Consider the following 21,901-nt stretch of genomic DNA (forward strand, 5'->3'; position numbering starts at 1 on the left):
ATGTATTTAATTTAATTGAAAACTAGATAAGTATATGGGCTTCTGACTTTAGGATCTTATCCTTTCTCATCTAAGACATGATATATAATCCTGCAGTTACTGATGTCCTGATCAGTAAAGAAAAAGTTTCTTTTTCTAAAAAAAGGTAAAAAGCAAGTGAACAGGAAATAGGATTAAATTACCAAATTTCACTAGACCTCTCAAAGGAAAAGTAGAGCAGAGAGTAATAATATTTCTGCCCAGCAGTCAGCAGAACATATTGCTAAATTAGGAAACCAGTTACATCGCTTTGGGAATCGCACATTTTATCTACTCTTTAGTTCAATTTGTAAACCATGGAACAGTTGGATGGTTCAAATACTGCCCAGATTTAGTTGGGGTTTTCCTGAATTTTGCCACACTGTTTAAAACATTGCTTGCGTTTCATTTTTGTTATTCATGTATTTACACCATGGGGATTCTGTGATAAACCCAAGCAGTCACAGAATGTTTTGGGATTGACTGTGTGCCCCCTTCTTCCTCCTCTAATCTTGTCCTCTGTTGGAACAGACACAGCCTTGCACCCCAGGGAACCCTCACTGCCAAAGGACAGCAGCAGGGACTCAGAGAAGGCAAAGACCTTAACCTTAATTTGCAGAACCTGTGCACAGTCTGGGAAAAATCATTAGGTGCATGTTTCAAAATTAGAGGCATGTAAAGGTCTGCTCATGGGGAGTCATCCATTATACATATCCAGTCAGACCACATATTTCTCCTCATTCTCAATGCCATGGAAAGGAGGGTTCTATATACCTTTACCTTAGAGAGCTGTGAGGACAGGCGTTAGCAAAAAAGATAAGAATGATTTATAATCTGCACATTAAATAGGGCTTTCTATAAACTGGGCTTTCCTAAGTACATGCAGTTTGTCCACTTACAAGGCTATCATGGAATATCTTTCCTTCATTTCTCTTCCTTCCCAGTTCAGAGTGAAGGTTTCATTTCACTAACAAATTTTTTCACAAACATGGAAAGAAATCTGTCCCTTTTGAAAGTGACTTTCTAAAACAGATCTGATCAGTCATTTTCCTGTTTAAAGTTACTCAATGGTTCCCGCTATTGCTTACAGAAAAGAGTTTAAACTTCCAAAAATAATCTGGAACTGTGCTATCCAATATTGTAGCCACTAGCCACAAAAAGCTTCTGAACATTTGTAACTGAGGAAGTGAATTTTTAATATGATTTATTCATAATTAGTTCAAACTTAACTTTTAAAACTGATACTTGGTTCCATTACTGGAAAAAAAAATACATTTTTGGAACGACATGGGTTGGTGAAATCTAGCTTTTCAACTGTAAATCTTATGAAATCTAAATATAGTATAAGAATTCAAGTATATCTAATCAAGATCTGAATTGGCATATGCTCTAAGTACAGAATACACACTGGATTTTGTTTGAAATAAATATAAAATCACATTTTCAATAATTTTTACATTGATTTCTTGCCTAAATGATAATATTTAAGATATGTTAGAATAAATAAAAATATTTTAATTTACTATATAGTTAAGATTATTAGATTTCACCTGTTTCTTTTTACTCTTTTTTTTTTAAAAAAACATATATATATATGGCAACTAGATAGAAAAGTTTAAATTACAAATGTGGCACACATTATATTTCTCTCAGATGGTGCTAGCCTAGAAAATTTGTTGAATGAAGAACAGTAGAATGAATGAATGAGTTCAAGGCTCCACAGTCTCATCTCAACGCTGCTCTTCAGCCTAATCTGCCTCTGCTTTAATTCCTCTGCTTGGTTCTACATTTTGTGCCACATAACTGGGCTCTTTCATGCGTTGATCCCATTGTCCCCTCTCTGCTGTCTGGCATGAACTTCTCATACTCCAGGACTCAACTCAATTATCTGTTCCTCTTCGACATCTTTACCTTCATTCTTACTCCCCAGGCTCCAAGATCTGTGCTCCCAAAGTACCTGGAACATCCTGTAAATCCTCTTACTGAACTCACACCATGCAGTGGGTGCAGGGTTTCATACCTGGGTGTTGTCTTTTTCTTCTTTGAATCCCAAAATCGAGCAGCATGTGTCACACATTAAGGATGCCCAATGAAAATCTGCAGAATTTGCTAAAGTCCTTATATGGAATAGCATCATTTCTTTTGCTAATGGAATCAAGGTGAGTGGCTTCTGGAGAGATGCTGAGTTAAAGCAGAGCCCAGGGAAGGGGCTTCCCTGAGATGGGCAAGGGCAAAACCTACCTCATGGTGAGATCGACCACAGAGGAAGAAAATCAAGAAAATATGTACAGAAGAGGTACAAAGGTCTGGTGTTATCTTCAGGGTGCTGTTTTGGGAGGATATATGCATGCAGCAAGCATTCTCATTTCAACAGGACCATAGGGGTGCAAAGAATATTGCTTGAATCAAAGGGATTATGTGGGAATCTAGTGATGCTCTGACAATCAAGAAGGCGGTGGGTAGAGAGACCATTTGAAGCAGAGTCATAAAGAATGAGTTTCTTCAGTCTCTCAGAGACAGATGGAAGAGTCATGCCTCATTTGCCAAGTGAGAGGACAGAACCTTAGTGTTTCTCTAGGTCACTCTCTTCATCATGTACCTTATTTTTTACTTGTATGGCCAAATCCAGGTTATTAGTGATTACTACAGGCAGGTCCAGATGAAATACAGTGGGGTTTCAGACTCAGAATGGATAGGTAAACTCACTGATAAAAGAGGCCAAGCATCAAGGTACTGGGAAATCCCAAAGTAACATAAAGGGAATTGGAAAGGAGTAGGTTAAAAAAAGCCTCTCCTTAAAATAGCTTGGCAGCCTCTCTTACTAGAAAGAGCTTTGCCAAGCAAGTTTGTTTACAGCAGAGTTGCTAGAAGTAGAGAACAGCCAAACTAGAACCAACCTGGGGGAAACAGACTTTGGCCCAGTGGTTAGGGCGTCTGCCTACCACATGGGAGGTCCGCGGTTCAAACCCCGGGCCTCCTTGACCCGGGTGGAGCTGGCCCATGTGCAGTGCTGATGTGCGCAAGGAGTGCCCTGCCATGCAGGGGAGCCCCACGCGCAAGGAGTGCACCCGTAAGGAGAGCCGCCCAGCGCGAAAGAAAGTGCAGCCTGCCCAGGAATGGCGCCGCCCACACTTCCCGTGCCACTGACGACAACAGAAGCGGAGAAAGAAACAAGACACAGCAAAAAGACACAGAAAACAGACAACGGGGGGAGGGGAGGGGAAATAAATAAATAAAAATAAATCTTAAAAAAAAAAAAAGTGCTGTAGAACCAACCTGCTTGAATAAACTATAGACTATCCATATTATAGAATACTAGGTAACTATTAAAAAGAATGTATATCACAACATGTATTGAACTAGAGATGGTTCAGATAAGTGTGTACATATGGTCCTATTTTCATGAAATTAGTACTCCCCACTGTTTGTGTGTGTGTGTTTATATACACAGCAAATAGATGACAAAGAGGAGGGGCAGGGGGAGGAAGGGAGAAGGAAAGGAGAAAGAAAAAGAGAGGGAGGAAGGGAAGGGGAAAGATACCCAATAAACTGCTAACATTGGTTATTTAGGGAGGTAGGGATGGCGGGAGGATTATTAAGTGTGTCTTTATATATCTGTATCTTTGCTTATTACCATGAGCATGTTTTTCTTTAGTAATCTGAAAAAAAATCCTTTGACATAAATTTAATCTCAGCTACCAAGTGACAATTTTAACACAGCTAGAACCTCTGAGTCACCTGCTAATGCTCTCCTCTCTTTGGTCTATTTGCTCTTCAAAGAATCTCAAGAGAAACCTTCTTTCTTCCAGGCATACCTTCTGGGGAATAGGATCTGACAAACAGCCATTAATATAGCTGGTCCCAACTTCCCAGTAAAATACCCATGAAGACCTAGGAAAGTCACAGAAATTCTGAAACTTTAGGTTGTCACCTATTGTCGATGGAACTGGATTCCCTTACCTGCTTCTGATTAAAAAAATGACCAGGCATCTGTCCTTCTGTTATAAGGTCACAATTTTCAGAGGCTAGAGTTATTCTCCTTTCTCCCCACCAGTACCTCTTTTTCTATATCCAATTTAAGACTGTGATTCTGAAGAAGAAGTGAAGATGAGAGATGACAGGATGTGATGGTAGCCCATCCCAAACTCTGAAGAGTGAGTGTGCTGCAGGACAGGCAAACAGGAAGAGCCTGGAGCAAGTGCATTGTGGAGGTGGTGGTGCCCCCTGCTTATGACATCTCAGTCCCGTAATTTTCCATCAGGTAAAGTCTCCATAACACTGGAGACTGGATGTGGATCTGTGTGTTCCTGTCTGCCTTCCAGCATGAGATCTGAGTGTAAGGTGTCACTACTCAAGGGAACACAAAGTGAGATTAATGATAACCTGTACAATCTGTTTGTTGACAGCATCAAATCTGGAAAATCCCCTCCACCACCACCTCTCAATAGGAGGACATGGAAAATGATAGCTCCAAAGATGGCTGCAAGAATATCCTACCCCACATAGTCTTTAGGATGTGATCTTGCTCCTTACCCACCAACAGGTGGAATCTAATCCCTCTCCCCTTGAATTTGGCCTAGCCTAAGTGAGCTGCTTGAACAAATAGAATAGAGCAGAAGCATGACTTCCTATGCTAGGTCAGAAGAAAACTTGCAGCTTCTGCGTTGGTCTCTTGGGACATTTACTAACTAGAAGCTCTTGCTTGGGAATCACCTTTGGAACCAAGGAGCTGTGATCTGAGAAGGGGAAGCCATTCTAGAGAAGCCACTTGTGAGTGCTTTGGTTGACAGTTCCAGCCAAGATATCCCAACCCAGTGCCAGATGTGAATGAAGAACCATCTTTCAAATAGAAATGCCAGACTCAGCTGTTTTAGTTTCCAGCTGTTTGAGTCATTTGGTCATTCAAGCCATTCCAGCTGAGGTCCCAAACATCATGGAGTGGGAAAGAGACATCTCCATTGTGCTTTTTCCAAATTCTGAATCCATGAATACCAGATAATTGTTTTTTGCCAGTAAGTTTTGGGGTGGTTTGTTGCACAGCAATTGTAATCAGAACAGAAGATAAGTAAACTTAAAACATACAAACAAACATAACTATAGAGAAAGACACACAATCCTGACACTCAAAAGGAGAGAAAACCTCATGAACTGGAAAAATTTCTAATGCAATTCTTTGAACACTCAGCAATAAATATTTATTGAGTACTTGATTTGTGCCAGGCTCTGTGCTACACATTGGTGATAAAGCTGTGAACAAGACTAATATAATGCTTGCCAGCAGATAATTTACTTTCTATTGGTAGAAATGGAAAAATAAAGAAGTATTTATAACAAAGCACGATAAAGACAAAAAGGGAGAAAGTACTATATGAACACAGAAGAACAATTAATGTACACTATTTTCTTTTAAATGGTATATAAGAAGACATGTCTGCTATAAAACAAGAGCAGAAAGTCATGAAATAAGAAAAGGCCAAGATTGAAAAGGCAACAGCATGAGATGAAAAGAAACAAAATGCATATGAAAATTATAATCAATGTTGGTGGCTAGAGAGTAGGAATAATATGAAAAACTTATAACAAGGGAGAAAAATTTGGGATATTCCCTAGAGTGTAGGTGACAAAGAAGTGAAAATAATAGACCAGGCTATCATTATAGAACTCCAATATAGAAGTCACTTGCCACATATAAATATTGAGCATTTGAAATATGGCTAGTCTAAATTGAGATACATACAGATTTCAAAGACTTAGTAAAATTAGTGTCACCTGTTTCTTTTTATTTTTTTAAATGTGGATGCTAAAAAATTTTAAATTATGTATGTGGCTCTCATATTTCTATTGGATATTGCTGATCTATAAGGCAGAGAAAGGAGACCCAAGAATTATGTTTCTGAGAAACAATAAGAAACAATGACAGTGGTACATAAGCAATAATGAAAGCATTATTATAGAACACACTTAAGTAAAAAAAAAATTGTGTATCTCAGCAAAAATCAATGAAAATAGACTTACAACTGGACACAGTTTTTTAATTACATGGAAAAAAAATTTCAAACTTCTTAAAAGTTACCAAATTTGTCTCTGCCTTTTCCTCTACAACACTAAATATTTGAAAGCAGTAGAGCAATCTTTACTGACTTTTTTTTTTTTTTTTTTTAAAGTACTGGGACCAGGGATTGAACCTGGTACCTCATAAGTGGGAAGTTGGGGAAGCGGACTTGGCCCAGTGGTTAGTGTGTCCGTCTACCACATGGGAGGTCCACGGTTCACACCCTGGGCCTCCTTGACCTGTGTGGAGCTGGCCCATGTGCAGTGCTGATGCACGCAAGGAGTGCCCTGCCACGCAGTGGTGTCCCTGCATAGGGGAGCCCCATGTGCAAGGAGTGCACCCTGTAAGGAGAGCCGCCCAGAGTGAAAGAAAATCCAGCCTGCCCAGGAATGGCGCCGCACACACAGAGAGCTGACACAACAAGATGAAGCAACAAAAAGAAACACAGATTCCCGTGCTGCTGACAACAACAGAAGTGGACAAAGAAGAACACACAGCAAATAGACACAGAGAAATAAATAAATCTTAAAAAAAAAAAAGTGGGAAGTTGGCTCTCAACCACTGAGCCACATTGGCTCCCCTGAGTTGGTTTTTTCATTTCTTTGCTTGTTGTTTTGTTTTTAGGAGGCACCAGGAACTGAACTCAGGACCTCCCATGTGCGAAGCAGGAGCTCAAAGGCTTGAGCCACATCTGTTCCCCTACTAACTTTTGACAGAAAAATATTATGACCTAAATTTTACATCCAGCAAAACTGTCACTTGTGTGTGAAGTCACCATAATGACACTTTCAGATATTCCTAGATGTACTCTGCTTGAGAAAAATTATTTCAAGAATTACTTTAGCTAACCGAAAGAAGAATCAACATTAAAAATTCAAATACAGAGAATTCAAGGTATAAGCACAATTTTGGATCTTCCTTTACTTATGTTAGACCCCAAACTTAGGAATCCAGTTGATTAAGAGTTATCAAGAGGTTTTTGCAGGCAAGTGGTGGTAATTGGTGCCTTCTGCTTCCACTCCTTTCAAGGTAGAACCAGAGACTTTATCCCTCAGTTTATAGGGAGTGCACTGCCAAGCTGGATGACTAGCCCAAACAGTGATGTATACTGTTACGTTATAAATGTCTAAACTATTTATGTAGCTGGGACACTGCAGCAGAAGAGCTGCTGAACAAAAAGCTTATTTCCAGCTCCATGAAAGCAGAGTTGCCAAGGAACTTGATGTTCTGCATCTGTAAAACTCATACTGAATGAGTCCCTGGGTGGTCTTTTCACGTTTTTAATTGATTAGGTATAATAACTCAGGGACAGATAGTATCGATGATGAGGCCCTCTTCATCTAAGGCCTGGTGTGTATGTGGGTTAATTGTACCATGATAAAAAATAAGTAAAAAATGAACAGCAGAAAGCAAATGAAAGAAATATATCAAGGTCATTAGTTATTATCTTTGGGTGGGAGAATTCTGGATAACTTTGTTTTCATCTTTATACTCTTACATTTTCTGGTGTTTTTTTGTTTCTTTGCTTAACATTTAGTTGATACTTTGATTCTTAGAAAAAAGATGTTTTAAGTATCTGTTTATACAATTTTGTGTATGCCACTTGAGTAGGTATTTCTGGAACTTTTTTTTTTCCAGCTTACAAGACTTTTCTGGGAATTCTTTGTCCCACCCAGTTCACAGGGAAGAGTCCCAACAACCATGTTTATATCAATTGGATCTTAATTCATACACCATCTCCTCAGAGAGATTTTTCAAACACTCACTTAAAATACCCACCCCAACAACTCATTCTGCTTTATTTAATTCTCTGAGGTTTAGGACTGGTCCATCTCGGCCCTCAGCCACTGGACTATCAGCTCACTGCACAAAGTCTGCTGTGTCCCTCAAAAAATTATTAATCAATTTATTCCATTTACAAAGAACTGTTCTCACAGGGTTGACCTTTATGCTGCCATATCTGTCTAATGGTTCCATCTATTATTTACTCAATTAGCAAGCAACTTGAAAAACAGGGGAAACAACAATCAAAATATTTTGTTACAAAACTGATTGTCTCAATAACTGTGCTCCAACACTCAATCCTATTAGCAACCATTTTATTTTCTTGCATATTATTTTTCTCTTTTTAGTGGGAAACTTTGTCTGTCTTGTTTACTGCTGTGTCCCCAGCACCGAAAATAGTATATGACACATAGAGTACACTCAATAAAATAGTCACAGAACAAATGTGGCTCAAGCGATTGGGCTCCCACGTATCATATGGGGAATCCTGGGTTCGGTTCCCGAGGTCTCCTGGTGAAGGTGAGCTGGTCCGTGTGGTGAGCCGGCACAACAAGATGACACAACAAAAGAGAGACACAAAGAGACACAACAGACCAGGGAGCTGGGGTGGTTCAAGCAATTGAGAGCCTCTCTCCATGTTGGAAGGTCCCAGGATCAGTTCCTGGTGCCTCCTAAAGAGAAGGTGAGAAGACAAGTAGACACAGAAAAACACGCAGCGGATGGACACAGAGAACAGACAATGAGTGCAAGTGGCAGGGTTGGGGAGGGGTGGAGTAAATAAAATAAATCTTTTTAAAAAAAGTCCTACATGACCCCACTGCTCTGAATAGCTCATAGGAACTGGCAGATGCTGATCAAAGAAAGGCCAGTCAGAAATTATCAGGAGTTTGGAACTGGGAGACTGTTACTGTAACCCGTGTGGAAGCTGTAGGATGCTCATGTTCTGGCTTGTGAGTGGGAAAAAGAGAGCAAAACCTGACCAGAGACAGAAGGAGGCACATGTGAGAAGCAGGGAGGGGCGGCAGGAGCCTGCTGGGACCGACTGTGTTTCAGCCTTGGGTTCCACAGGGTTATAATGAAGTTCTATATTTTAGGTTAAGCCAGCAGGAGTTAGTGCCTGTTACCCAAAACCAAGGAGTACTAATTACTATGCCTATGGTTACAATCATGCTGAAAATTCACAGCAAAAAGGTTTAGAGAGAATACACCAGAATGTTTGTCTCTGAGTCGTGGAACTGCCTCGCCTTCTATATTTTCTAAAACAAACGTGTTACTTGCATAAAGAAAAAAATTATCTTTTCTTGAGACTCATAGAGTGACAGATCTAGAGGGTTCCAGGAGGTTATATTCTGTCATATCCACTTTATTTTACCGAAGACGAACTGAAGGGAGAAGAGGTGAAGTGACTCCCTCCAGTTCACCGAGCTCATTCGCGCAACTGTGCGTGGAGCTTTCTGCCTCCCCCAGGCCGTGTTTTCTCCACCTCGGAGTCTTTGGCGGGTTGCGCTTTTCACCCCCAAGGGCTACATTTCAATCATTTATTCAATAATAAATTCTCTCACTCAGGGTGAAAAAAAAGCCTCCCCTGGTGGGCAAGTCCAGGCGATCGGGCGTGGCTATTGGAATTGCTCGGTCAGAGCGTGCCGGAGGCAGCCTCCAGACCCAGTGGGGAAGAAGGTGCGGCGCTGATGAATGAGGTCTGCAGGCGGGGTTGGGAGAACGGAGGGAAGCTCAGTCCCAGTTCTTTCTCATATGCAGGGCACAGCTGGCTTTACGAGATGAGGCAATCGGGCAGAACGTCAGGGTTTATATTTGTGTGACATATACTTCTATTCCTTTGTTTTACATTATAAGAAGTTTTAATTTTATTGTACAATGACGGCATGATAAAGACATGAAAGGTTACCGCAGTGGCTTCTCTGTTACCTTTGTTTAAAATTTCACTGCATTTCCTTCGGTGAGGCCGTAAGGCCTGACTGTCACTAGGCTGGGGTGTCAGCTGACGGATTCAGCTAAGCGCAGCTGGCAATGCTGCGGGGTCAGGTGGAAGTCCTTGGGCGGGGGCGAGGGTGGTTGTTTCTGGGAGGTACTGTGTGGACAGCAGGTGCGGCTCTATCTCGTAAGCAAACTTCGCTGAGCTGCTGATCTGTCTCACTCGCATCTTGAAGTGCATTCGCCACCCACACTCTGGGTTTAAGAAAACTCCCAAATGATCCAGAAGCCCGCCTGGGCTATGAGAGGCCTTGCCTTGGGCTCAGAAAACCAGAGACAGGGGCTAGGTGCTGACAACCTACAGAGCATCACAGGAACAAGACTCAAGCTGTTACCTAGAAACCAGCAGAGATTAAGCTGATACAGGAGGACTGGACAGAAGCCCAGGACATCAATTCCTTCCCCTTCACTTGCGTCTTTCCGGTCCTCCCCTTTGTAGCCCAGCAGCTGGCAAACCCCGCGGGCTACCTGCAAACAAGTCTCACTTTCCTGTGCTGTGCGCTTGGTCGTCTCGTTTATATCTTTGACCCTTCCTTCTGGCTTTGCCTTGTCCTCGCCGCAGCTGTGTGGGTGGGAGACAGCCCTGGGCAGGGGCTGTGGGAAGAAGCCCCTTTCCTCAAGGCCCTCTGCAAGGGGAGCCCTGAGGGCTGGAGTCCACACTGCTCTGTAGTTAGGGCTGGAGCCGTTTTAAACCTTTGGGAAGTGGATCCTAAGCTCACCACAGCCCCTGCCGGCATCTCCAAACGGCAGGGAGATATTTCTAAAGAGGATTCCAGAAATCTGTTTTATCTGAGAACTTTGTTAGCCCTGTAGAGCAATCGTCTGTGGATTTGTTGAATTTAGGTAAGAATAATATAATAGAAAGATAAAAGGAATTTTCGACCTTGAAAGTGTTTAAACCTTGAATTATTAGGGAGTTTTCGGAAGAAATTCCCTTCTGTCTGGAAATCACTGGATTACCTAATCTTGAAAAAGCCTTTGCAACTCTAACTTCTTAGGACTGTTTTTACATAATACAAGTTTTTGTTTTGTTTTGTTTGTTTGTTTTTAACTATCTATGTCTTATATGGTAATTAGAGGCTGCACAAAACACAGCGAATAGGTTTCATCTTGTATGTGGAGCCCAGTTGATTGGTAGTAGCTGCCTGGAGTTCTGTGTTGACAAACATTCTGAGGCCACATCTGGGAAACCACAGAAAAGAGTTGATAGCAATGTCTGCTATGGGTGTGGAAGCTGGTGGTGCTGGCTACCATGCCACATATTTAACATCCTTGAAGTAAATCAAGGGGTGCTTTACAGCTTCTAGTGATTCTGGAAAATGGACCATTAATAGGCATTGAAGAAAATAATTGAGTAGCAATTGTTTTCTCTGCAAGTTGACAAGATAGCTGCCTCAGCAACAAGTTCGTTATTTATTTATTTTCTTTCTTTTCTTTTCTTTTTAAGTTTGTTATTGATGTCTCCTATCATCTTGCTGTGAAAAGCCAGAGGTGGATCCCCACTCTCTCCACTCTAGTTTGGGGCCTCTGAATTTCATTTTTGAATTCCCGTACTAGCCTCCCAGTAGTCTCATATTTGTGCCTTCTTGCAGTCCATTCTCCACAAGGCTGACCAAACAATCTTTCTAATTCTTCCAGGAGCTTCCATCACCCACAGGATAATTATTTGCTCCCACATAGGGTTCATCTTATCTCTCCACCTCCTTCTTCTGTCCTCTTTTCCTTGGAATTTTATCTCACAGTGAAGCTGGGTTACTTGACTCCGGTCTTTCTTTTTCTTTTTTTTTTTCTTAAAGATTTTTATTTATTTATTTAAATCCCCCCCTCCCCAGGTTGTCTGTTCTCTGTGTCTATTTGCAGCATCTTGTTTCTTTGTCCGCTTCTGTTGTCGTCAGCGGCACGGGAAGTGTGTGCGGCGCCATTCCTGGGCAGGCTGCACTTTCTTTCGCGCTGGGCAGCTCTCCTTAAGGGGTGCACTCCTTGCGCGTGGGGCTCCCCTACGCGGGGGACACCCCTGCGTGGAAGGGCACTCCTTGCGCGCATCAGCACTGCGCGTGGGCCAGCTCCATGTGGGTCAAGGAGGCCCGGGGTTTGAACCACGGACCTCCCATGTGGTAGACAGACGCCCTAACCACTGGGCCAAGTCCTTTTCCCGACTCCCGGCCTTTCATCTGCAGTACCCCCACTCCTCAAAGAAGCCCCCTTGCCACCTCAGAGACTCTGCTTAGTCCTCCTCAGGCAACCTGCCTATATATGACCGGCATCTTATTATCTGTGTGCCTACTATGGCCATGCCTGGCCATAGGATGTGCCTAATACATATTTATAAATGAGTGAATGAATGACTGAGGATTGGATAGCTTGCCCAAATTTAAGAAATTAATGGTGACCCAGGATGGATTATAGCTCATGATCACTAAGCTGACACTGCCCTCTCCCCCACTGTATCCTCACTGTTTCTTCTATTGCCCGCTCTCCTGGCCCCCTATGCCTCCTTTCTTAATAGCATCAGTTATTGTAGAAAATTGTGGAAAAGAAGTTAATTGCCAACAACGAACTGTGTAAAAAGCTAGAAATTCAGAGTCATTGAGTTTTGGATCCAGAAGGGGCCTTTTGGATCATCCTGTTCACCTGTGATCTAGAGGCCGCACAGAAAGAGGCAGGACCTATGCCTCATCCAGGACTCTCTCCTCTCGGAAAATGGATTTGTTTTCAGCAACTGTAACAGTGTCTGTTCAGGTGAATTGGGTCCCCCCAAAAGACGGGCTCACATCCTAATCCCAGTCCTGTGACTGTGACCTTATTTGGAAGAAAGGTCTCTGAAGATGTTATTAGTTAAGATGAGGTCAAACTGAATTAGGGTGGGCCTAATAAGAAGGGGTGACCTCATCAGAAAGGGAGAATTGGACACAGAGAGACACAAGGAGAAGGTCATGTGATGACCGTGGCCGAGACAGAAGCCCGAGGATGGCCGGCAAGGCACCAGAAGCTGGGATGCAGCGAGGAAGGAGTCTTCCCTCCAGATTTTGGACTTCTGGCCTCAGGAACTGAGAGACAATAAATCTCTGTTGTTTTAAGCCAGCCAGTTTGTTACAACAGCCCTAGGAAACGAAGACAGCATTTGGGAAAATTATAGGACCAGCTTCTGACGGTCCACATGATGACGGATATTTAATTTTGTAAGTAAGGAATCCATATTTTGGCCCGAATCTTGCAGATTGTGCAGTTCTAATTCCCAGATTCCTTAACCAAAAATTTTCCAGCATTTCCCTCCTCCCCTCCCTCCCGCCGCCTTTTTTTTTGGAGCATAAAATAAGGAAACTGGATCATTTCCGAGACGACAGAGTAAAACGACTCACCTTATGCAGCTGTGTTTTCGTCTCGTAGTAGGCGATCACAGGGATGGACGCTCGGTAGTAAGTTTCGAGGCGCTTGGCGATGGTCTTGGTGCTGTCGTCCACGCGGGGGCTGCTCCGGCCCCTTTGGAGAAGGCGGTTGGTCATGGTGTCTGCCGAGCAGTCCATGCAGATCACCAAGTGCGGGTTTCCAATCTGGGGGTTAGGGGTGGGGGTGGGGGAAACGCCTTGGTCAGAAATTCCATTCTGCTGATGTTCTGTAAAGGTCTAAGGCCCTCATTTCTTTTCTTCCTTGGCCTCTGGGTTCCTCTCAAGGCCCCAGGACTACATCATGGAAGGGCTGGGTCTGGACTTCACGGCTCTCATTTCAAGGTCAGTACCTTTTTCACATGTTGCCTTAGAGCTGTCCCATGTGCTCAGCCTTTGGCTCACCTCATTTAACACAGAGCTTATGCAGTCTGCTACCCAACGTAGTCAGAATCTGCCATGCACACTAAGGGGAGATGTGTGTGCGTGTTTCCTCCTCTGTGGAGGCTTCCCTGACCCACTGAGGCAGAGCTAATCACTTCCTCCTTTGACCATCTTTATATCTTATATAAGCTACTGGCACCATATTGTGACATGCGCGGGGATTTTGTGGAGGAGTGTAGAGTATGAGCACACAAAGGCTGGAATCAGGCCACTTAGGTTCAAATCCTGGTGTGGTAACTTGTCTCCAAGATTGTCTTCTTCAATTCCCTGCTTCCCTGTATTCAAAAGCAATTCCCCGCATTGTGAATCCATTCCTCCAACTCACTGCATCTGAGCTGACCTCGACCTGCTGTGACCAACAGAATAGAGGAGAAGTCATGTCACATGCCTTTAGAGGCTAGGACATATGAAATCTTTTGCAGTTTCTACTTGTGCTTCTTTGAAAATTTGCTCTGGGGGAAGCCAGCTGCCACTAAGAGGTCCAACCACCTTGAGACTGTGTAGCCATGGCAAGACCCTGTGGAGAGAGATGCCCGACCATTCCCCTGCTGTCCTAGACATGCCAGCCCAGTTTCCAGACATGCATACGCAGCCTTAGTCACCGTCGACTGTGACTGCATCAGGGACGCTGTGAGAACCAGCCAGCTATGCCCATCCAACCCTGCAGCCATGAGACAAATAACAAATTGTTGTTTTAAGCCACCCAACTTCATCTTTAATTGGAAGTGTCACTCAACTTCTCTGCACCCCCGTTTTCTCATTTGTACAATGAGGATGATCAAAGAATTGCTGTGAGGATTAAATAAAGTTAAATAAGGTAATATAAATATGTGCTTGGTACATAGCAAACACTCAATATGTATGAGCTGTTGTGCTTATTTCCTCTGCTAAGCTGTGATCTCTTTGTGAACAGGGGTTATGACTCCTCAGCTCCTGGTCCCAAGTCTTGCATATAATAGGTGTGTAAGAAATGTTTTAATGAATAAATGATGGTGAAATGATCTGTACCATTAATTTCCTCATCTTCCCATCCTTCCCTTAATGATTCATTTGCCCCTTGTATTTCAGGGAGATATCAGTATTGCCTCCACTGCCAACACCAACCCTGGTCAAAAGCAATTGCTGCTCTCTGCTGACCCTGCAGTGTTCAGGCTGTGAGTTGAGGAAGGCTTGTCAGCCCTGTGGGACGGGCCTGGGAGTGGGGCAAAAAGAAAATTGGGGTGGGAGGAAGGCCTTTTAGGCAACACACAGAAACCTGAGGCGCTAGTAAGTATTAATCAAATATTTATCTGGCCCCTTTAAGGGATATTCTTTAAGGAACAGAGTCGAAAAAGTCTCCAGGATATAGAAGAGTGCAATAAACTTCTGGAACATGTCGTGTAACTTTTCTGCTTGTATTAATTGGAAGGAAAAAAAGAACTTGGGCAGCAAGAAAGGCTTGGCAAGGGTTTAGGAGAAAATGACCCAAATTCGCCAGCAGAGGGCGAGCTTGGGAGGCAGCTTAAAGTTCGATTCCAGAGTTTGCTCCCTGGAGCAGTTCGGTATAGAGCAGCGGGGGAAGGCCAGGGTTTTTTTTTTTTTTTCAGTTGTGGGATCCTTTTCAGGCCACTCTTGGGACAGGAAGCATGTTCAGGGACTCCTTCAGGTACAAACATACGTACTGTGTGTCTGAGCAGGAGCTGGCAGTGAATGACTCTCTGGACCAAAATAAGTGCTGAGAAGCACCACCTTGATTCTCAGGCCTGCAGCGCTGGCATCACCTGGGAGCTTGTTAGAAATGCAGTCTTAAGCCTAACTCCAGATATACTGAATCAGAATCTGCACTGGTAATTCCAGCAGGTGGAGGGGGAGGAGTTTTCCCCGCTTTCCCCTGACCCCTATCTCGGTTGTCTTCTGACTAACAATTAGGTCATCCTGGAGCTCACTTTTGTTCAGAATAAAACCATCTTGTTCTCTCTCTGTGCTGGAGGTTCCTCATTTTAGAATGAGAATAATAATAGCACCTACTTTGCGGGATTATTGTGTGGATGAAATGGGTTAATACATGTAACGTGCTGAGGGATTTCTAGCACTACCTAAATGTGAGCTCATACCATTCAATGGGGGTCTTAGGATGGGCGCGTCCCTTTGAGCTGTAAAATCCTCTGTTGGTCAGATTTGGGTTTAGAGAGAATCAGAGGCTCCACCCAGGCTTTTAGCTGAAGTCACAAGCTCCAGCGTATTTGCCAGAGTCTCCCAGCCCTGGCGGGCGATGGCGAGGGCTGTGCAGGGCTCCTGCCTATTGATAAAGCACAACTCCTACTTCCCGTTTGCTCTCACCCCTGTAGTATGTCCCTGTGGGGAGCTTCCCTAGAAGAAGGGCAACTGGGTTATGTCAGCTTTCCTGAACACTCAACCTTAATAATAACAGTACCACTCCCTCCACCATAACTTCTGGCCCGGCCCTGCCCAAAGTTCTGAAAGCCACGAAAAGTCAGATGAAGAGATTGGGAAAATCCCGATTGGGAAAATCCCAAGGCGATCCTCAAGACTCCCCACCATTTCAAACAGCTAGAACAGACCAAGTAGAAATTCCCTGACCAGGCTTGTAATCTTTTGTCTGTTTGTTAAAACTCTTTTTTTTTATTTTTAAATTTTTAGGAGGTACTGGGGATTGAACCCAGGACCTCATACCCGGGAAGCAGGTGCTCAACCACTTGAGCTACATCCACTCCCTAAAAGCTCATTTTTAAAAATTAGAATGTATTTATAAATAGAACCACTGATTCACTAGATGAAAAGTGCTACAAAATAGTTAAGAGTAGTCACGCAGAAGGACAGTAATTGTCATCATTCACACACTCAGGAAAATTATCTGTCTATTCTGGCAAAGGGCAGACTTGCAGCTAAGAGTCTCCTGGGAGGGAAATGCCAAGAGCAAACCCATGCATTGCTCTTCTGTTAATATGTGTTTAGTTTGGCTCTGTTGAGTAATACAGGAAAGTATTTCAATTTTACACCAGGGAGACAGGCTAAGCACACATTCCTCCATAAGATAATAATAATAGCAGTCACATAATCTATAAAACAGGGATAATAATACCTACTGAACAGAACTGAGATTAATAAAATGACATATGTAAAGCAGCTAGTTCAGTTCCTTGAGCCGTAACTGCTCAAAAAATAACAGCTATTATTATATTGATTTTAACTATTTAAAAATAGGTATAACAACAACTGGAAGAACATGCATCAAAATGTTAATAGGTGTTATCTCTGCATGGTTATTTTTTGTTTTATAGTTTACTGTACTGTCTCATATCTATACATTTAAAATTTTTACAATAAGGGAAATTTTCAAAAATTTTCAAACTTTTGAAATATAACTTATTGAACACTATAAGAAGGCTTTTAAATGTGTAAGACACTTTTCAAGAATTATGTTTAGTCTTCCTAATAGGCAATGAGGTAAGTACTTTTAAGCTACTTTTTGTGGAAGAGGGAATTTAGATATGCAAAATTATTATAAATAACCAGAGAGTTACAAAGCCAACCTTTGAATAAAGGTCTGTTAATGCCAAAGTTACTACAATCAGGGGTCCTCAGCCATGGAGGGGGATGGGGTTGGTGATCAGAAACCCCAGATCCTCCCTCATATTCCTTCCGCCTCCTAGTTCTCTCTCTCTCTCTCTCTCACACACACACACACACACACACTACACTGACACACTACACTGTTAACCTTCCTTTCCCCAAATACCATTCTGGATAAACACGCTGCTGAGTAGTGAACACACAGCTCATTAATTCAGTCGGGGTAGGGGAGGACCTAACCTTGGAAATAGAAGATAGAAAGTAATAGAAAACCCACACATAGACTTATTTCTCCCTAAACTGTGGACATGAGTTTGTGTTTGCCCTTTAGCCATGTCATATACAGTAGTCAAGCAAATCATCAAAGGATCTTTTGTCTCAGAGAACTCAGCTATAAGTATGCAAAAGAGTTGGCCTAACTTACTGAGCTGGGTTTTTTAGGCAACAGATGGTCCCAGGCCCCAGGCACATCAATCTGTGTATCACAGATTGGTATGCAGAAAGGCTGGTGAGATTTCTGAAGGCTAGTTAAAAACATTCACAAGGCCTGAATGGTCTTCAAACATAGTTGTGGGCCTGATGCATGTACATTAATCACTCACCAGGCTCTCCACCAGGCTGATTACTCTGAGTCTCTGGGGGAAAATTGGAGGTTTCTATTCATCTCTGCCAAATTTCAAATTAATTTCTTGCCTGTAATTTGGAGGAGGCAGTACAAATGATGGGGTCCCTGCGGGGCATAAATGAGTCAATACCAGCTCCTTCTGCTAGTTGTTCTGGTCGGGTTAAAGCAGGTGCCAGTTTGGAGGTTTGGCTGTAGTTTCTTGCACACCTGCCTAACTGATATCAGAATCTTCTAAACTTACTGTACTCAAGGACAAATCAGTGTCACTTTTTGTCTCTGCAAGCTCCTCATGGCAATAGGTCCATATCTAAAGAACTCACTTGAGGCACTTGAGGGTCCAGGTTTGCAGGTTCGGTAATGAAATAGAGAGCTTGGATGTTTTTTCAATGTCATCATGAATTTTAGTCTTGATTGAAACTGTCCTGTAACCATTTTGATGATTCTTTCTTGCTTCTTAATTCTAGTTAAGATTCTTCTCTATCACATTTCAAAACCTATCTCAATGGAATCCACACTGGGAGAGGAAATACTACTTTAGGGAAGAGTGTATAGATGATTTGAATTCATTCCTATCCAAAGGCCAAGGAACAGACCAATGGCCACATAAAACCCTTAAGACCTCCTACTAGGGTTATAAGCAAAGGAGGAAGGGCTGATGGAGCAGGGATTTTAGAGGTATGTATGAAGTGTGATTGAAAAATGAGTGACCTGGGGAGCAGACGCGGCTCAAGTGGTTGAGTGCCCACCTCCCACCCGGGAGGTCCCAGGTCCAGCTCCTGGTGCCTCCTAAAAACAAAAACAAACAAGTAAAACAAATGAAAAACTAACTCAGAGAAGCCGATTTGGCTCAGTGGTTGAGCACTGGCTTCTCACATACGAGGTCCTGGGTTCAATCCCCAGTCCCCAGAACCTAAAAAAAAAGAGTGACCCTAAACTCAATAATATTTTAGAGTGCTTTATAAGAAACACATTTATGTGTGCCATGTCATTTGATGCTCACAAACCCTCTAAACAGGTATATCATCCCTGTTTTACAGGTTGAGTGACTTGCCCAGGATCACACTAATAGGCGGCAGAGGTGGCAATCCAGGGTTCCTGATTCCAGATCCCATGTTCTCGGACCACATGACTGATGTACTTTAAAGATGTGACCTTGGGAGCCTCTACCTGGATGCCAACAGTGCTGTCATTGTTCAAAACACGTCAGAGCCCCACAGGCCAAGGTTTGGGATTTGCTTCAAAAGCCCCGAAAGGAGTGTAAGAATGATAAATTGTGTTGTTGTTTATCCCCAGTATTTGCACCGTAATGGCACGTTTACACAACTGTGGGTCCCCACACCTGCCCTGATCTCCAGCCTAGCACTGGCCCCGAGTCAGAGGTGGTGTAGGAAAAATCCAGTGTGTGTCCCGGGTCATGATCCACTGCTTGGACACCGGCTAGAAGATTGGAATAAAAAAAATCTGGCAATTCCATTTTGCAAAAAATAAAGTAGTTGATTTACATTGAGGTTTGCAGCTTTTCAGCACTTGAGTGGTGTGTTTTGTGAGGAGAAGCTTGTTAGGATTCTGGCCAGTGAGTGCTCTGCCTCCCCTGTAGTCAGCTCTGGGGGAGGGAGAACCGCCTGGAACCTGTGACAGTCCCGGGGCTCCACTCCACATATCCCCTTGTCTCTGTCCCCCCAGCCCTGGCAGCCGGAGGCTCTAGGGCAGAGTTGCCGCGGCCCAGGGCCAGCCAGGGCCCCGCCCTGGCCATCCAGGCTGCTTTGCTCAAGCATGGCCAGCGAATGTGTTCTTTGACTCTGGGTGCCAGAAGGAAGGCAGAGGAAGGAAAGGAATCGTATCCTTTAAGTATTTAGATACCAGCTAGCGAAGTACTATACAACAGTGGCTGTGAAGGAGGGCCAGCTAACCCCCAGGAGGCATGGAAGTGCATTAATCAATGTCGCAGTGTTCGGGACGGATGGAGATGGGTCACCACCGTCTTGGCCCTGCCAGCAGTTGGCCAGAGCACGGACTGCTGAGCTAACGGATCTGGACACAAGTCCTACTTTTGTCACTTAAGGAGCCATGTGACTTGGAGCAAGTCGTTTAACCTCTGTGCGTTTAATTCATTCCCTTTAACACGAGGAAAATCTCTCTCCTATCAGTCTCAAAGTGTATTAAAAAAAAATCAAATGAGATAATGATATAAGGGTGTTTTGTAAACCAGTCTACATAGATACCTGTATCAATATTTATACTTGCACATTCTGGAGTCCTTGTTTAACAAGTGGGGACAATTGTGTCCCTCTTGCTTGGGCTTTGTGACATCAGAAGCAATATATGTAAAGTGGGTAGCACAGGACCCGGCCCCTAGCAGGTTCAATGAATGGCAGCTACGATGGTTAGTCTCACGGCTGCTCCCCTGTGAGGGGTCCTCGGCCACCCATGAACCCCTTCATGGGTCAGGAAGGCTAGAGTGGTGCATATTTGCTGATTCTGTCTGTTCAGTATCCATGCCCCTGTCTTCTTGTAAGGGCGTCCTAATAGTTTTCCCTTTGGGGAATTTCCCTCCCCTCTCTCAGTCCGTGTGGTCCAGGTGGGGTGTGCATTCCCCCTCCTCTATTCCCACCCCTGGCCTGGCCCGCCGGCTGGACAGATCAGCATGTTCCACCGGATTTCCCCTTGGCCACTGTGGATGGTTTAGTGATAGGCCTGTACCCGAGTCAAGACAGCGAAACACAACCCTGGGTCTTTTGCAGGACCCACCGGAAGCAGAAACAGTCAGTCTTTTCTGTGAGGCCACTTAGAAGGTAGACTATAGGCCTGGAATACATTTTAACAAAGAGGAAAGAAAACCCAAGAGATGGAGAATGTCTGAACCATCCCTGGACTTTTCAGTTTCTTGAGCCAACAGATTCTACCACTAACCCCCAATCACCCCCTCCACCCCCGGTTTTTTTTTTTTTTTTTTTTTTTTTTTGCCAGTTTGAATTTCTGCCATTTGTAATGGAAACTTTGATTTATGTAATTGGGAAATGATTAATGTAATTGGGAATGGGTCAGACTTTGAATTTATCCCCCAAACTCAGTGATAGTCCCTATTTTTCTTCTGGAACCATCCCCAGAAGAGCAGCTTACCCGGCGTGTGAACTCCTCCCCTTGCTTCACTTCCCGAGGATAGCCGTCGATCAGGAAGCCCATGGTGCTGCCGAGGCTGGCCACCATGGCCTCCTTCAGGAGCTCCAGGACGACGCCCTGCACGGAGGGAAACGTCAGGGCTGAGCTCTTCCCCCTGAATCACCACTGGTCTCCTCCATCCTCCCGTTGAAGGGAAAGGTGTCGACAAGTTTAGTACCAAACGGCAATATACGGATTTCATCCAAAGTCTCACTTTGTCCCCCTTCGCATTTTAATGTCTATGAAATCGGTAGGCATCTTTTATTTCATTGTTTATTTATTTCTCTCCCCTCCCCCCACCCCCCATTGTCTGCTCTCTGTGTCCATTTGCTGTGTGTTCTTCTGTGTCTGCTTGTATTCTTGTCAGCAGCACTGGGAATCTGTGTTTCTTTTTGTTGTGTCATCTTGCTGCGTCAGCTCTCCGTGTGCATGGTGCCACTTCTGGGCAGGCTGCACTTTTTTCATGCGGGGCGGCTCTCCTTACAGGGCGCAATTCTTGCGCATGGGGCTCCCCTACACGGGGAACACCCCTGCATGGGATGGCACTCCTTGCACGCACCAGCACTGCGCGTGGGCCAGCTCCACACAGGTCAAGGAGGCCCAGGGTTTGAACTGCGGACCTCCCATGTGGTAGGCGGATGCTCTATTGGTTGAGCCCAATCCGTTTCCCGGTAGGCATCTTTTAATCAGTGCTGCGCCATAGGTTGATAGTGTTTTTTTTTTTTTTTTCTTACTGGTATATGCTCACAGGTTACAGTTAACTAGGGTGTCTTACAACAGGTGTCATCTTAGATGAGCTGAAATATGGTAGCCCTATTCCATATGGTGGCCCTCTATGAGCTAGGTGTAGTGGTGGCTTAAAACTAGACC

The 21,901-nt window shown here is 43.7% G+C and overlaps 1 protein-coding gene across 1 annotated transcript in view; it reads right to left on the reverse strand.

Moving 5' to 3' along the window:
* The window catches only part of AK5 (adenylate kinase 5), a 304,060-nt gene that overhangs the window by 17,572 nt on the left and 264,587 nt on the right, over positions 1–21,901 (reverse strand). The window contains exons 12-13 of the mRNA XM_004472820.3: positions 20,993–21,109; positions 13,207–13,398 (exon numbers count right to left, since the gene is read on the reverse strand). Coding sequence (XP_004472877.2) covers positions 13,207–13,398; positions 20,993–21,109 — 309 coding nt within the window. The remainder of the gene's footprint in view (positions 1–13,206; positions 13,399–20,992; positions 21,110–21,901) is intronic.

The sequence above is a fragment of the Dasypus novemcinctus genome, chromosome 9 (genome assembly GCF_030445035.2).
Source record: "Dasypus novemcinctus isolate mDasNov1 chromosome 9, mDasNov1.1.hap2, whole genome shotgun sequence".
Lineage (NCBI taxonomy): Eukaryota > Metazoa > Chordata > Mammalia > Cingulata > Dasypodidae > Dasypus > Dasypus novemcinctus.